General features: G+C 39.7%; 1 protein-coding gene across 1 annotated transcript in view; it reads left to right on the forward strand.

The window, feature by feature from the left end:
- The window catches only part of LOC119741993, a 38,378-nt gene that overhangs the window by 8,066 nt on the left and 12,767 nt on the right, over window positions 1–17,545 (forward strand). Inside the window, exon 4 of the mRNA XM_038217984.1 lies at window positions 10,031–10,158. Within this exon, the coding sequence (XP_038073912.1) occupies window positions 10,047–10,158 (112 nt within the window). The 5' untranslated portion in view covers window positions 10,031–10,046. The remainder of the gene's footprint in view (window positions 1–10,030; window positions 10,159–17,545) is intronic.

Raw genomic sequence — 17,545 nt, forward strand, 5'->3', positions numbered from 1 at the left:
GTTGTAAAAATCCCCGCCCCCAAAAAGTAGTCTACAGAGAAAACATTTTTGGGTATTAAAACATAGTTACTAAAAGCACAACCCACATGATGCCCCTGGTAAGAATTGAACCAGGTTCATTAGAAGTGGAAGACAAGGACCGAACCAACATCAGCCTGATGAAACAAGATGATTTTTGTAAGGGTTGCATTCACACAAATGAGGAAATAATTTACATTTTTTTGAAAAATTATTCATGCACTCTGGATAAAAATGGATTGCCTCCGAACTTGAAATCTACAGTGCACTTTACAGTAGGGGATCCAGAGCGCCCCCACCCCTATTTTTCACAGTTTTTTTTCTTCATTTTTTGTAAAGAGGTACGTCTTGTCTTTTTTCCCTGTTTCTTCTGCTTTCAACTGGTTATTTAATCACTTCAAAGACAGAAACTTTCACCCGCATGAGCAAATATACTCATGCTTTATATGTTCGGATTTTGCGTCCATTTTTGGCGCCCCCCCCCCCTTCCATAAATGGTGGACCCCCACTGCTTTAATTAGTTGCACAAAAACAGTAAATCAGTTGCCATACATGTATATAAATATAAATGTGATCAAATATTTTTCAAATTAAAACTTCTAAAACTAAAATGTTCAAGAAAAAGTGTGTTAGAAATTCAACCACAAGCTCTAAATAGTGTCATCGTGTGAACCAACCAGGAGCAGTATAGACGTCCTTGTCACATCCTTGTCGCCAATAGCGACGGAGTAGCCCTTTAAGATCTGCCGCTTGCCTCACCCCAGCCAAGATTGTTACTCATTGAAACCGCTCATTCAAATTTAATAGTTTGTGGGTCAATTTTCTCCTGCGTGTGGAACCAAGTGATGGAAGGGATGGGTTCCTACGATGTAATGTTTAACACGGGATGCCGTCGGGATTTTTCATGGATGCAAATGCTAGGCTTGATTGATTGTACAATTTTTTTCCCTTCAAATATCTTTTTTTTTAACCAGTGCTTTTCTCACAAAAGGGGAAGTGGGCCTAAGATTTTGAGTCCGAAACAAAATTTTATCACAATACCTACAGAAGGTAAAAGTGTTTCTTTTACAAGACACTTTACATGATATTTGAGAAATCAAAATATTTCTTGTTTACATTAAAATGGTTTTTGTAACCATGAAAATTGCAGAAGAGAAAAGCCCAGTGTTGGTTTGAATTTTTCACACTGGGTTTGGTTAACATATCCTTCCCTTTTTAAAGATTAAAAAAAAAATCCCAATACAATTTTTTAATCTATTTGTTTAAAGTTTTCCTCACCCAAATTGGCACATTAATTCCTGAACCCCATTTCAAATAGAGCCACTGATTTTCAGCTTCACCTGAAACAGAACAAATTAACAGAATTCATTTCATGAAATGGATTTCAGCTTTTCAGAAAAACCCTTCGGTGTTTGCACAAAGGAAATGAAAACCATTGGATATCAAATAAAAAATGTTCAATTTCGAACACAGTTTTCAGCTTTTGGGCAGTTTTAGCACAATTGTTTGACGGAAACTTTGGTTAGTCATTTTCGGTGAACATCCATTACACTACACACACAATGGGAAGAGATTTCCGTGCACAGTTTTCCTGAAATGGAAAACAGACACTTTTGAGACAGAATATCAGTGGCCTTACACAAACAGGGATCCACAATTTTTTTCAGGGAGGCGTGCTGAAATGTAGACTGTTTATTTTCTCCGGACACTTAGGCCTCTGAAAATCAATGTGGGGGGGGGGGGGGGGGAGCCTCGTGCCATATTCCCTCGTTCCCATGTAGGTCAAATTCTTACATTTTGCTAGTGCTTTTTTTTTTGGGGTGGATTTTTTTTGGGGAGGGGCTAGACAAAATTGGGGGGGGGGCTAGACAAAATTGGGGGGGGGGGCTAAAGCCCCAAATCCCCCCCCCCCCCTAGAACCGCCACTGTCATGACTGTACACAAACCCAGAACATGATAGAGCTAATTGGGAGTGAGAGCTGGATAGGGCACGAAACAAACCTCCGCAAAACGCAAACTGTTAATTCCTTCTGTACAGTTATTGGATTAAAGTTCAATGAGAGGCCATGGAGTTATTGATCTTTGAATAGAGCTGTTACGAAACATGGCACATGTTTTATCAGCATCTTCCTGAAATAAATTTATTTTGTGTACGATTATGTGGAGGTGCCTGCGTGTAGTCAAGAGTAAAAGGGTTTTTTCCTCATTCCCCCCCCCCCCCCAAAAAAAAATTAGAGTTGGGACTGTCAAAATAGGGTAGGTAGGGTAACCGGAAGCAGAACTATATTTTTTGGGGGGCCTAATGCCATGCCCCGAGTTGACCACAGTCCCAACTTAAGCTGGGCCATCCCAACTAAACTGTTCCAATGGGAACACACAAGTTTGGACAGTCCCAGTATAAGTTGGGACCATGGTCTAGTTTGGGCATAACATAATATCCTGACTAGTGTGACCTGAGACGAGGTCATGGCTGGACAGTTAACCCTTTTAATAAGTCATTAGCAGGGGGTGTTTACAGAAGGTGATCATTGGGGGTTTATTCAGGAAGCTTTATTAAATGCAACACCGGAGAGCAAACTATTACATCATAATCACCTCTTTACTCAGTCTTCGGGTCAGCCTGTATTCTGACATGGTGCTTTATTCCCTTACAACTTGTGTGGCCAGTGTGGTATTTGTACACCTTCTGTGTTCTGCATTTTCTACACTTTGTCAGGATTTTTGTGGTTGTTGAGGTATCTTGTTCTTGTGGAACCCACTTCACAATCTGGCCAAATTGCTGCACAGCTTATCAAAAGCTCTGCTGAGTCAATATTGACAAAAGTCCAAAAGGGCCAACTTTTTTTTTTATCCCAGCCATAATAGAGATAGGACAGAGAAGTTCATGGGAATTGTAACCTGCGTCCCACTTAAGAGAGTAGCACTGTGGAGTTTTATCTTGTCAGAAACGAGGATTGATGCCGTAGACTTATCGCAATATTCCTAGGTCCGCCTAGGCAAACATCTAACATCCCTTTCAGACTGGCCTTTATGAGTTGCGCAGAACCAAAGTGTATTTGGAACGACTCAAGTCGACCCAAATTGAATTGGATGTCAGATCAGAAAACTAATCACCGACGTATTTTATAAACACTGTATACTTAGTGTTGTCCTGATTGATAGTGAGAAAAAATTAACAAACTACCTGGGTGAGACTCGAACCCACAACCTGCTGATTACTAGTGCAGACGTTTTACCAGCTGACGTTCTCATTCACCAGACTTTACAGTTATTCCAACAACTGCACCAGGCAATTTTTCGATCCACTACTAACGGTTTCAGATATTAAAACTTTTCATGTACTTAATTCAAATCATCACAAAAAAATTGGTTTGTCATGACTGTGGAGTGGGATTCTGAAGCAGGCTGATCTTCTTCAAAGCTCCTCCTGAAATCCACAGTCATCCCATGATTATTTCTCACCAACTGAATATAAAGTTTATAAAATGAGCCACAACTCTTTAGTTTAAGAATTGGAAGTTGGTTCCGTTAAATGAGTCAGGTTGGCGCAGTGATATACTTTCCTCGACTTCCACTGCTGTGGCCCGGGTTTGATTCCTGCCCTGGACAATTGTGGATTGGGTTTTCAGTCCCTACCTGATTCCATGGGTTTTCCCCAGAATATTCTCAGTGGTTTTCCTCCCACCTCTAAAACTGCAATTTCTTCTCATTGTCTCCTCTCCACATGTTTCTTCAGGCTTTTGAGCTACATTGCCTATGGCACTTTTGAGGAATGGTTTCATTACCAGAAAGATATAAATAAATTAACTAAACAAATTAAACAATGCAGGTTTTTGGCTAAAACGACCCTCTGTTGTCCTAATGAGTGCTTGGTGGTATTTTTTGTTGTGCCGTTTCTGCCGTTTCTGTCTTTATAAACAATATTTTTGACTAGTAGGTAGAGTCTCGGTGGAGGACTGAACGTGATAACTCACAGTCCAAATGTATAGGATAGGGCGAGAGAGGATTCCTCTGCTTTTGACAGTAATGATTATTGGGAGACAAGAAATTTGTCGTCTTTTCCTTTTCCTATTCCCCCTTTCAGATTCTGCGACATAAATGTCAATTTTCAGTTGATCAGATCGCTGATGGTCCTAATATCATCTCCCTGGCAGTCAGGCAGCGACTGGGGAAAGAGTTGGCGTTCATTCTCCAAGGGACAAAAAAATAAAAATTGACAGCCCACATTACACACGCACACTCACCCGCAAACACGGGGCGGACAATTAAATCAATGCTGTGTGCAGTTTTCATTGTCGTGGTGAGCAAGTGGCCCCTCCACACTGTGTCAACTCGGCGGTGGTAATTTCCTCGGTAAACTACATGTATACATGCAGGGGGTTTGTAAAGGCGGTATACGCAGCTCCCACACGCTGGCCAGTCGAGTGCTGCTCTCCATTCTGAAGGAGGCAGAATCCATTGAGTTGGAGGAAAATGTTTTAGGTACTTTGATGGAAGATTTCCGTTTCATAGGTTTTTTTTACATGCAAATTCATCAAGGTAAATTACTAAGATTCGATCGGATATAAATTTGATATAACATAAAACGTCATATGTATGATATCTTTAAAGGCCTTTGTTCATCAGAAGAGCAATTTATGATCACATTGATGTTAACTTTGTTTACACTGGTTTTGAGGAAATCGCAGTTAAACTGACTTAAGCAAGAAGCACTGCCGACGAATTGCATTTTATCTCAGTCAATAATTTGTGTAATTTGTCATCCACTCCTTTTTGCCACCCAACAGTGTTTTTTTTTCCCCAAATGAAAAACTTTTGCCTCTCTCCCCCTCATCAGACGAAGAAAAAAATATAATAATACTGACGGCAAGGTAGATGAGACCTGGCTGTGCACAAATTGAAATAAATCACCCGAAATTGGTTCTTCAGGCTTCCCCCTTTACGTGCAACATCGTTTTACGCCCTTATCAAACCTGGGCCCTGCGATAATAAGTGACATATGCACACCATGGCGTTGTGTTTACCAACACACAAATGGGACTGGATAGGAAACACACAGGTCATAATTAGATTGGCCGTGCACTTAACAAATTTCCCCCAAGTTGTGGATTTTGTGCGAGGAGTGTTTGGGTCCGCGGTCGCGGCAGCGTGTGGGACAAGCATCCACACTAATAACTGTTCCATGACATGGTCCTGATGGAGGTAATTGTGCTGAACTGTTCACCCACTAATAATCAATATGGTCTTGTTACAATTGCCGTTGCCTCCCCTGCTCCATCGCCCACTGCGGGGGCTGCGATTAAATTAAGACGCCGGCTACGCCTTTATTTCACGTTTTGTGTGTGTGTGCATTGTTCGCGGGTGAGCACTTACTTGTGCCGAAAAGCGTTTGTTCACAGCATTGCCGGTAATTCTCTGAGAGATAATTGTCATTTGTTAGACAGTTGAATCGACAGAGGTGAAACAGTAGTGTTTGGATTGGCCCTTCTGGGACACTGCCAAGGAGACATCATTGGGCTCCGGCATTCAATATTCTTCCAAATGTTGAATGTGCAATTTCCATTTTTAATTTTGTATCTGAGCTATCTGCATGGGCCATTGTCAATTTAGTGGAAACAATTGCTTAATGTGGTTCGAGCCTGAGTAACCACAGGAAAACATGCTGTTATGTTTGTCAGCTGGTGGGCTCTTTGTTGCAAGTCAGCACTGTTTGTTACCAATGTTCCGTCCAAAAATCTTCAAACGAGATGTTCAAAACTAAAGAAGCTGAACGTAATTAAGGGGGGGGGGGTTGCTACCCCCTCCAATTTCATTTTTAGAATATGAAATGCATTGTTATATGGTACCATTGCTTTGTTATCCATAATTATTTTTCAATAAGTATCTTTTTTATATAGGAAAACGGATTGATTTTCAAATATGATACATTTTTTGGTAAGATAATTTAACATTCTCGATCCCATCTACATTAAAGAAAAAAAAAAACAGTTGAATTTGAACATCAAATAAAAAATGACTTTGAAATTCATCGGATTGTTCGTGGGTGAGCACTTACTTGTGCCGAAAAGCGTTTGTTCACAGCATTGCCGGTAATTCTCTGAGAGATAATTGTCATTTGTTAGACAGTTGAATCGACAGAGGTGAAACAGTAGTGTTTGGATTGGCCCTTCTGGGACACTGCCAAGGAGACATCATTGGGCTCCGGCATTCAATATTCTTCCAAATGTTGAATGTGCAATTTCCTTTTTTAATTTTGTATCTGAGCTATCTGCATGGGCCATTGTCAATTTAGTGGAAACAATTGCTTAATGTGGTTCGAGCCTGAGTAACCACAGGAAAACATTCTGTTATGTTCGTTAGCTGGTGGGCTCTTTGTTGCAAGTCAGCACTGTTCGTTACCAATGTTCCGTCCAAAAATCTTCAGATGAGATGTTTACAAAAACCTGAACGTAAATGGGAGGGGGGGGGGTGCTATCCCCTTCAGTTTAATTTTTGAGAATATGATATTGTGATATGGTAGCTTTGTTCCATACTTGTTTTTCAATAAGTATCTCTTTTATATAGGAAAACGGATTGATTTTCAAATATGATAAATGTTTTAGTAAAATAATTTAACATTCTCAATCCCATCTACAATTTACAAAAAGAAACAGTTGAATTTGAACATCAAATAAAAAATGACTTTGAAATTCATTGGTTAACGTTAACAACTGAAAAACGTGTGGTGTAAAAAATTCCAAAGTGTCATCAAATTAATTGGAGAGCTCTGACATTTATCCAAATGAAATACAAAAACAAAACAAAACAATTTATGTTTCCTCATTAAAGCCCACATTTTGAGTTCCTTTGAAAGTAAAGTCTGTCCCGAGCCAAATATGGCCCATCAGGCCGGCGTTTATCTCCAGTTTCAGTGGCATGAAACGACTGAGAATATTTTCGATTTCCCTGGACGGAATGCTAGTCCATCACAGGTTACTCCCCAGCTAATGACGGTACCCATTTATACTCCTGGGTGGAGAGAGGCATGTGGGGGTGAAGTGGCTTGCCCATGGACACAACGTATGGCCAGCAGCTGGATTCGAACCCCTGACCCTCTGATCACAAGTCACAAACCCTAACCACTAGGCCACACTTCCCATTTCCCTTTAAAGCCCTACCGGTAGCTAATAAGTTCCTTTGCAGATCTTTTGACAAAAGATAATAAGTACAATTTTGTTCAATAAGAAAAGATTTTTTTAATGAGTTTATTAAATACAAATTATTATTTTTTCAGTCAACATGTGCAGTTACATACAAGTAACACGTATATGTGCTGCACTAGCTAAAGAGTATACTGGGAAAATTAATATTCATTTAATATGAGAAAAATCCATTGTGTAGCCCTTTTCGGCGCATGGAGTTGGTTTTTTGGGATCGTAATTAGGCCAGCACTACTGCCCAAATCCCTATGAAATATTAACCTCAGAGAAAAGTCGTCGCAGCTTTTCATTAATGAAGGATATTGTCACGACCAGTCTAGCTGTGGCTCCAGTAATCCACAGACCGCAAAGTACATTGGTTCTGATAACCTGTCAATAATGTCGATGGCTCAAATATTTGGGTTTCGTCCGAGACCTGTACACCGAGGCGATAAAATATGAACCGCACAGAGTACCCTGTCACTGAAAGATATTGATACGGTCAATACAATTCTTGATCTTGGTTGTAAGTGTGTTTACCAAGAGAATAACATGCCAGTCATTAATTAAGTTTGTATTTCACACTGGCTTGAAAGTGTTGTGTACGGGGGTCAAATGCACTTTTGTTTATAGTGTAGGCTTATTATACAACGCCTGAATAAATCCCTGTCGTCTGATTGGTCAGGCGTTGATCACATGTCATTGAATTATTAGTCCCAATCCACGTCCCGGCCGCACCGCAAAAATAGAAGTTTCATTCCACGGTAAATGGAAGTTCCATTGAACGGTCACACTAGTGGCTCTGACCAATCAGATGAGGCTTTATTCAGGTGTTGTATAAAACAAATAATGAATGTTTCACATTCGTGCAATGGAAAGAATAATTTCATTCGGTGACAGATGGAATGTTCCATTCCACTCGACTGGAACATTCCATCTGTAATGTCATGAAATTATTCTTACCGTTGCACTCATAAGCATTCATTACTGTACCATCTTAAAACTTTTGAATAACAAGTTCACAGCAAATGGAATTATTTCTTTCATTCAAAATTCTTGAATATTTTCCTGGGCGGGGTATCAGCATCTAGTCTTTCCCATTACATTGTACATGATGAGTCAGCACATGCGAACAAAAAGGTTCAAAGAAAAAGAAAAAGTCGCATCTTTTTCAAAACATTTAAAATAATGTAATGCCTTCAGCCTTGACATTTCCAGTATAATCAAAATGCATATAATGGATTTCTGCCTGACAGTTTTAAAAGTAAATAGCGAGGTGGAAAATAAAAAAAAATAAAAAAAATAAAAAATAAAAAAACATGAACGGCAACTCTCATAGTGTTTTTGTGCATTGGAAAAGGTTTTGCGCAGAGACAACCCAAACACTCACTACAATTTTATGCCGTCGTTTCTTTAAAAATGAATTTACAGGCTTGAGCTGAATAAAGAGAGTACTGGCTTGGTTGAAGAAAAAAAATGACGCATTGAAAAAAATATTGCAACAATAACCAGATAGCTTAAAAGCTGTTCCTGGTGCCAAAACAAGTTAATTTTTTTTTCTTCCCTTTTTCTTCCAATTGAGAAGTCTGTAGCTTTTTTGTCGGTTCCCTTTTGTCTAGTAAATGCCTGGCCCATTGTCAGTGCGGCAGTCCCTTAAGTGCCAGGTCCATTTTGACCAATCAAAGGCCAATCTTCCCATTTTGTCGGCTGCAATTTAATAACAGACATTCAGAGAGGCTGCAAGAAAAATAGCCCTAAGAGCCGGGGCCCGGGGCTATCTAATTTTCACGGCTGTAATGCTGCATTTACTTCCAGCAGCTTTGGGATAAGCCCCACTCAGCTAATTCAATTGGAGCCGTTCTCCCCTGGAAAGAACTCGCCGTATGCTTTTGGCCTTGTGCGAAGATGGTTGCGCCCTTCGCTGCCAGAAATTATGACTTGATTTTTATAGTGTGCATAGAATTAAAAGTTGTGCATCACTATGAGAATTTTTTTTTCAATAAAAAAAATGCCTACACGGGAGTTCTGCTGCAGTCTGATGAAGTAACATGCTTGAAATCAATTTTAAAAACACAAACTGTATATCAACCTACCGGTATAAAGTTCAAATTGCCTGGAAGTTCAAACTATTCCTGGTATAACGTCAAGTTTGAAATACTTTGAATAACCTTGCAATGTTTCAAGACATGAAGGTACTTTGTATTTAATTGACAGGTTGGAAGAAGTTGTAACATATATTGCACAATGCATTTATGATTCTCATGGTTATGTACTTGAAGGCCTATGGGCTCCATGCACAAGTACCCCTTCAACGGCCAGAAAAGGAGAGTTGGGGGAGACCTAGACTGGTTCCCGGTCCGTCCAGTGCGTATTTCGAATGATCCAAAGTTATTGGGGGCAGGGATTAGTCTGGGAGACCGTCGCAAGTTAAATTTGAATGTATTCGCGTGCCGTATGCCTGACGCTCACGCGAAGACGCTGTGGCTGATACCTTTGGCACATTGAGGAAGTCCTGCATACTTTGCGCGCGAACCAGTACAACGCGCACGCGAGTGTCCTGTCCATGGAGTATCAAAAGTGGTTAAAACGCGCCCTCTTTTGTTGGCGCACGGAGCCCATATAGATGACCAATTTGCAGTTTCTCAGAAACATACATGTACCTACTTAAAAAATTGATACAAAACGTATCCAGGCAATTCATTGAGACTCATCAAATTGTGCAAAACTGAAGGCATGGAGTGAATTTTTTCCACAAAGGTTGTGTCCTCTTCTATCTTTTCCAAATATCATATTTGTCATTTCCCGTTCTGTTCTTTCTTCTTTATTCAAATCAGACAAACTTAATTCAAGATGGCGACAGTTGTCAAGGAAGAGTGCCCATCCATGGATACTAGTTCAGCTGCCCTCAGTGATGTGCTGGACGAAACAACATTCTGTATCTCGCCCACTGCAAAAAGCGATGGTAGGTACCGGAGTAGTTGTGAAAAAAAGGAGGGAAAAATGCCCTTTATGTTATCGAAGCCTCATGCCACAGAAATGGAAACATTTGTGTTTATTACAAATATATAAATTCATGATTTTACTCATATGCACAACACATCCCAGTTGTGTGATTTGATTTGGAGCAAAAGGTCAACACATTCTTATTTTTGATTTTGACACAATTTGCAAAAAAAAAAACTTCTTATATTCAGGTGACAGCTTTATCAAGAAAAAGATCAACAAAATCTAAGGGCTTCCCTCTTTATTTCAGAAAAAAAAAGGGATGCCCTAATGAAACATCAGAGATTCTGGCGAACTGATCTTTTTGTTGAATGATAGCAAATCACAATCAAAATCATCTACAGAGTCGGTACCTCAGAAATTGTGCTAGATCAGTGCTAGAGCACAGGAAAACAGAAAAACATATTTTTAACGGTTACAGTCAAGTAATCATAGAGACAAACATTGGACTTGGTTGATTAGGATTTCATGACTTTTAATTTCTCATTCATAAATTCTTGGGACAGTTTACCTTTTCTTATATTCAGAACGGTTTAAAAATAGCGGTATTTTAAACCGGTTGAGAGACCCTGACATGTTTACGTTACATACCAAGTGTGGACGTTCCCTTGGTTTTGTGTAGTTAAGAAAAACCAGTGAAAAAACTCATTTTTCTCAAACTGTCAAACTCTTTCAACCCAATTTTTTTTCTATGATCCCCTTTAGTGTTTCTCATCATTTTGCCTTAGATAAACCTAACCCAAAAAACCTAACCCAAAAGCCTCTAAACCTGTTTTCCAGAAATGGGGAAACACTGTGTGGACTTGCCCAAGTCCACACAACGTCGCCTCTACCTGGTTTATGTGGACCTCTTTTGTTTGGAAGTCCACGCAGTGAATGTAATGCCTACCCTGTGCTCCACGCCTCATGCAGGCAGAACACGCCGTGCTTACCGGCCTAAACCCAGTGGTTGAGAACCACTAATGTGATGTTCATAAAAGGAACACACCATGCACGCTGCAAGCCTCCTAGAGGTGGCTCGAACATGGAGTAAAATGGCAGCACAAAATCATTGGACGTTTGCCAACCTCTTTGTCTTTTTTATGGTTTTTGACCAAAATGGCTTGGGGTATTATCGGTGACCATGCCCTGACCAGTTTTGAACCACACGTTTATAACTGCTTCATCACACTATTATCCTCTTATGAATTATCAGTAGTATGAAATATTGCTCAAATATAAGCACCGTAGATATCAGAATTTTCAACAATCGATGTATCGGAAATTCAACATCGAGAATATTCGATATCTATCGATTATCTGATGTAAAAGTTAAAGACCGTAAAGATGACACTTTGATTAAAAAACAACAAAGTTAAGTCCCAATTTTCAACGGCTTTCTCTGGAGCACATTGCTCAATTTTTTTAATACAAATTTCAGCAATGAGAGTTTGTCCAGAACGGGCGGTTTCTTTTGAGATTTACATTGGGAGAGACCACAAATTGTAGCGAATGCAGAGCACAAAATGACGCTGCTTGGCATTTCGCGATGTATTTATTTTGAGGCACAAGTCTTGCCAAGTTTTATTTCATTATACAGCAAACGTTAAACACAAAGTAAAAGCACAAACGGGAGATTTATTTTGACGATAATATCTGATGCATTTTCCATATTTTGCATATCATTCCACAATATCGAAAGTTTCGATATTTTGATATGATTTCAAAATTGCTATCATTGATATCGATATCAAAATAATATCAAATAATCAATTAATATTTGATATAGTGACGGTGCTTACTCAAGTACCAATCTTTTTAAATCATATAAAAATTAAAAGCCTCAAGGCTGCGTCTGAATAACTTTGCAATGACTAGCAATATCAATGATGTGGCCAGATCCACTGTCTGAAGATGCTTGTGTTAATGCCATCGATAACCCTATAATTCAGATACAGCCTCATGAGTTGTACTGGGAGTATACAACAGAAAAGCAGCATTTGCGATTGCATCTGATGAAAAACACAGAATACTAACTCTGCATGGGCGTCGCGAAGGGGGGGGGGGCAAGGGGGGTGCTTGCCCCCCCCCCCCCCCCCCCGGAAAACGGGAAAAGGAAAAAGGAAAGAAGAAAAAAAGGAAAAAGAGATGCGAAGCCATATTGCTGTTAATTTGATGGGGGGGGGGTATGGCAAATGCCCCCCTGCTCACGCTCGGAAAAATGATAAATTGAGAATATAATGAAAAAGTTAAGGAATTTTGGGGAAAAATTTTCTTTGCCCCCCCACCCCGGAAAAATTCCTGGTGACGCCCATGTAACTCTGTGCAGAAACTCTCGTAACATGGGTGAATAATATTATGGAAGAACAAATGTGATTCCAAATTGTTCATACTGTCCTGAAAGTTGCATCGAATGCAATTGAAAGACCAGACATTTAAAGTTTCCAGAATGCCAATTTCGATGTTTATTACTCAACAAATGTGTAATATTAGTGTTTCCGATTTCTCTGACTGGCACTATTGGTTCATTGTTTGTGTGTCTTTCTTGTGTGTGTGCGGTCATTTTTGTTTGAATAAATAATTTTATACAGTGTCTGAGTTTTTCAACGCAGCAGTGGTGTTCAGGTAATGGATGAGCCTGTAAAGTTTCGCCATCTTTCAGATGCCTGCAACATTTACATCAATCTAAAAGTTGATTTTGATCCATCCCACGATTTGCATAACATTTTTCATCATTACAGCACTTTTTATCCACCATCACTGACAATACTGTTATACCCATCAGTTCTACATACCGGGTACATGTATAGACACCATTTTGATTGGTTCATTGAAAGGGCTTGGTGGGGTGGTTGTCGTTCTTCTAATCGCCAAAAGATCAGTGGTGCAAAGTACTTAATCGTTTACTCAGCGTAAATGACGGGTTAGACTATCTCATGAACCACCTCCATTATGTCAATACTTACAGGGCTCTTTGTGTTGACAGATGACCAAAGGCTTACACTTCTTATCTCGCTGCGTTCAGGATCTTGTCTTTTGAATTTTTTGTTGGTCGAACTTTGACTTCACTCAATACCTTGGCAACTACTAATTTGAGGACATTGTTAAAAAGACAACTTTGCCATCATACAGGTAGATGTGGAAAAGGGAAAACAACGAATTAACAAATTTTTATTTATAGACTACTTATTTAAGCTCTAAATATGTACTACAAAATCACAATGTCTCTATATTGTTTTTTTTTTCTAAGGTGGGACATTATGTTACAAATCTACATTTCAGTCATGGCAACATAAACTGTACCAAACTACTACCAACTTTAAAAAAAATATACCCTTTTTGCAATAAATAATCCGAGAATGGGAAAAAATTTATACCTACCAAAAATGATCAAACGCTAATTTTTCTCTTTTTATAAAAATCCAGATTTGTTGTTAAATTTAAAAAGAACATTCTAATCTTAGACAAATACCGGTAGTAAACAAACTTGTATTGTGCCTTGTGTGCCAATCCTTGTAATTTTTGTTTTCCTTTTCAATTCTTAAACCAGCTTGAAAATGCTTGGCCATAATTTGCCTAGTTAATTTTTTTCTGGTTACTGTTATATACCGCAATATAAGACTGATCAATATTCACCTCGGCATTGAGCGTATATTTCTCATTTCCTGTGCCATAGATTGTTAACCAAATAATGATTGTCAAATGTTTTCTTAATTGCCTGTTGTTAACAAGGCTTGTTCATGCTACTGTGTGGCTGGATGGCTTTTTGCCATGATATTTTACAGAATACCATATGTACAATGTCAGGCTCCATGCAAAGAGAATAGGCGAGATATACAGGGACCATCTCAACTTGAAACAAAGACCAGTGGTCTGTGTTGCAGTCAAGTCACTTGGGTCGAGTTCAAGTCTCGAGTCACTTGAGTCGGGTCTGAGTCTCGAATTACTTGGGTCAAGTTTGAGCCTGAGTCTTGAGTCATTGGGTCGAGTCCGAGCCTCGAGTCACTTGGGTCGAGTTTGAGCCTGAGTCTTGAGTCATTGGGTCGAGTCCTAGCCTCGAGTCACTTGGGTCGAGTTTGAGCCTGAGTCTTGAGTCATTGGGTCGAGTCCGAGCCTCGAGTCACTTGGGTCGAGTTTGAGCCTGAGTCTTGAGTCATTGGGTCGAGTCCGAGCCTCGAGTCACTTGGGTCGAGTTTGAGCCTGAGTCTTGAGTCATTGGGTCGAGTCCGAGCCTCGAGTCACTTGGGCCGAGTGCGAGTCTCGAGTCACTTTGGTCGAGTCTGAGTCTCGCATTACTTGGGTCGAGTTCGAGTCTCGAGTCACTTGGGTCAGGTCTGAGTCTCGAATTACTTGGTTCGAGCCCAAGTCTCGAGTCACTTGGGTCGAGTCCGAGCCGCGAGTCACTTGGGCCGAGTCTCGAGTCATTTGGGTCGAGTGCGAGCCTCAAGTCACTTGGGTCGAGTCCAAGCCTCGAGTCACTTGGGCCGAGTCCGAGTCTCGAGTCATTTGGTTCTTGTCTGAGTCACGAGTCAGGAGTCATGAGTGCAGTGATATGGCCACGCATACATGTAAGCAATATGTAAGTGATATGTTGTCGTGGAATATAGGGATGGGCACATGAAAAAAATTATTTGCAACACCACTTGAAGAGTAGTGCATTATTACGGTTCATGTGCTTAACGTTCTTTAGGTAATAATTTTGATAAAAAAAATAAGTGACTCGCGAGTCACAAGTCATTGGCTTCAAGTCCGAGTCATGATGGTCGAGTCCGAGTCTTTTGCCGATGTGACTTGAGTCGATTCCAAGTCACAGAAATTGCAACTCGAGACAGACTTCAGTCTGAGTCCTGGACTCGAGTCCTACAACAGTGCTGCTAGTGGTATAAGACAAGATCCCTAATTTCACTTGGTTATCCAACTTCTCAAACCTCATTTCATTCTTTGGTTCTTTTGTCCAAAGTTGTGGGACTGAGGCATTGTACTTTACCTCAGTGACAACTCTAACACCGAGTAAAATTTCAAGAAATATTTTGTTCACTGACACAAGTTTTATACTGCGATTTGCACAAGACACTGTTGTAAAATTCTAGTGGGAAAGTGTTGTGATTCCTATCAATGTACATACCGGTATAGCTTTACACAAGCCTTGAGATAAGCTGACATTTTTATGTATCAAAATTTTATTGCTGTTCATATTTCTCATGTTTTTCTGTGGAAGACAACCTCCTAGGGGAGAGTCAAAAGGACGACATACTTTTAATAAAGTGAATTCTTGATTTCTTGATACTCTTTCAGGTTAAAGCCACTTTTCTACCCAAGGGGAAAATGAACTCGTGTATTCCTTCTTATTTGGATGTGAAAAACAGACTTTTTTTGTTATTGTTAAAACCTGACAATGGCGTAGTAGAGACAGAAACTCAAGGTTAACATTAATGTATTGCCCGGACACATTTTCCCAATTCATGAGTGGTTGTCATAGTAACCTCAGCATCATTTCTGTCCTTGGACCAATCAAACCAACGGTAATGTTTACCCAGACTATAAAACAACAAAGATCCATCTTCAAATTAAGGCCACCCGACCCACACCCCTCAACCCAAACACAGCCCAGGCCAATTATATTTACATGATTCCTTAATTTTGCTATAATAGACCACAAGGAAAGCCCCATCGAATCTGTTTTGTTGCCGCGTGCTGTTCTTCCCTAATTGATGCAGACAATGTGTGTAACCTCCATCAGAGAAGACAGATAAAAAAGCTAAAGATGAGCATTGATTCGTTCCCGTCGTTGGTTTTGACAAGCCCTTTGTTGGTACTCCGCTGTGACCGGTGCCCATCTCTGCCTCATTGATCCCGGACACACGCTCCCCACTCTTGCGTTTCTTATACTTTTGTGAGGGGATAATACAGCGATTTTCCGTCCGTTGAACAGGGTTAATAGGCTATCATAACGGCACGTGTCAACCATGCGATTCACAGCGGGACGTCCACATCCTTGTTGTTTCCTTGTAAACCAGCTTGGCTGTTGTCACGGGGTTGGCTTGTTTAAGCTGGGTAGTGTGTAACTCATGGACTTTCAATGGCAGCAAATCCTTTACTATCTCATTAGAAATACATGTACATGTAAGCTGTAGACTTGCTATAGAAAAACCCAAGAAGTAAAACAGGCTTCAGAATAAAATCACTTTATGCTATAACAGGCTCAACTCAAAAGATGACAAAACAAAATCATTTGTAAAACTTAAGGCTGAATTTCCAAACCCCCCCCCCCTTCAACAAGGAGGCATTAGGATTACAAAATTTAATGAGAAGAGAAAGATCTTTCATCAGCAATGTTAATCAAAATGGAAAACCAGTTGAAGATACAAACACTTTCACTTGTAACTTCCTGATTTTTCAAATAGAAATAATTAAATAATGAAATTGAAGAAAAACAATTTTTAATAACAAATTTGCTCTTTCCATTTTTTGGGTGGTATTAGAAACTTTCATTTAAAAAAAAAAGGTCTCAATATTTGTAAATTGACAAAAATGGTTCTCTATATATTTGTAATTTTAAAGGTTATTTATTCCTAATGGAATTTCTAAACACACTTAAAATGCATAAATGTGATGATAAATGTATGCGCCTGTTTAGAACTATAAAGCCGGAAGGCGTATTGCAATGGTCAAGTTTGATCAGGACTCAAATTCTTTGAGTTGACACGCAGAAAGTGGTATTGATCAGACTTACGTTTACTTACTACATGTAAGCAAAACTGGCTTGAGAACTGACCGTGTGCAATGTGTGTTACCAGACACTGAGGTTAGTAGCCTTATATGCCGAGCAATTCTGTTATCCCTGAACAAATTTGTGATCTTAGTAGCTCTATGGTATTGGCCTCAGTTAAATTAACTTCACAGCACGGTCTAGGGCTGTTCCGAGTATACCGAATAGTCCAACATTCGATCAGCAACGGAATATTCAAATAGCTTTTTCGCCGGTTTGAATATTTGAAATAAAACAAAAAAACACACATAAGTATAAGCACGACTGTGATGTTATTTTAATGTAAAAGTTGTGGCACTTCATTGTCAGGTGCCACTTTTTTGTCAACGGTAACTTTTTTGTCAACGGCTTTTCACTGTTCGCATCCTTTTAGCAGGTTAAAACCTTTTTACAGTTATAAAATACTGACTGCAAAACACAAAACACAGCGCCCCATATCGATCGCCGCACGCATATTTTAACTGGCACACTCTTTGTGCAACTTTTTACTGGCGTAGCACACCCAGTTTCAGCTGGCAGTTTCGAATATCCGAATATTCGGTCCGACGCAGTTTCGAGTAATCGAATACTAAATTATTTGAAGATGGTCAGTTCTAGC

Source organism: Patiria miniata, unplaced genomic scaffold (genome assembly GCF_015706575.1).
Source record: "Patiria miniata isolate m_02_andy unplaced genomic scaffold, ASM1570657v1 HiC_scaffold_5, whole genome shotgun sequence".
NCBI lineage: Eukaryota > Metazoa > Echinodermata > Asteroidea > Valvatida > Asterinidae > Patiria > Patiria miniata.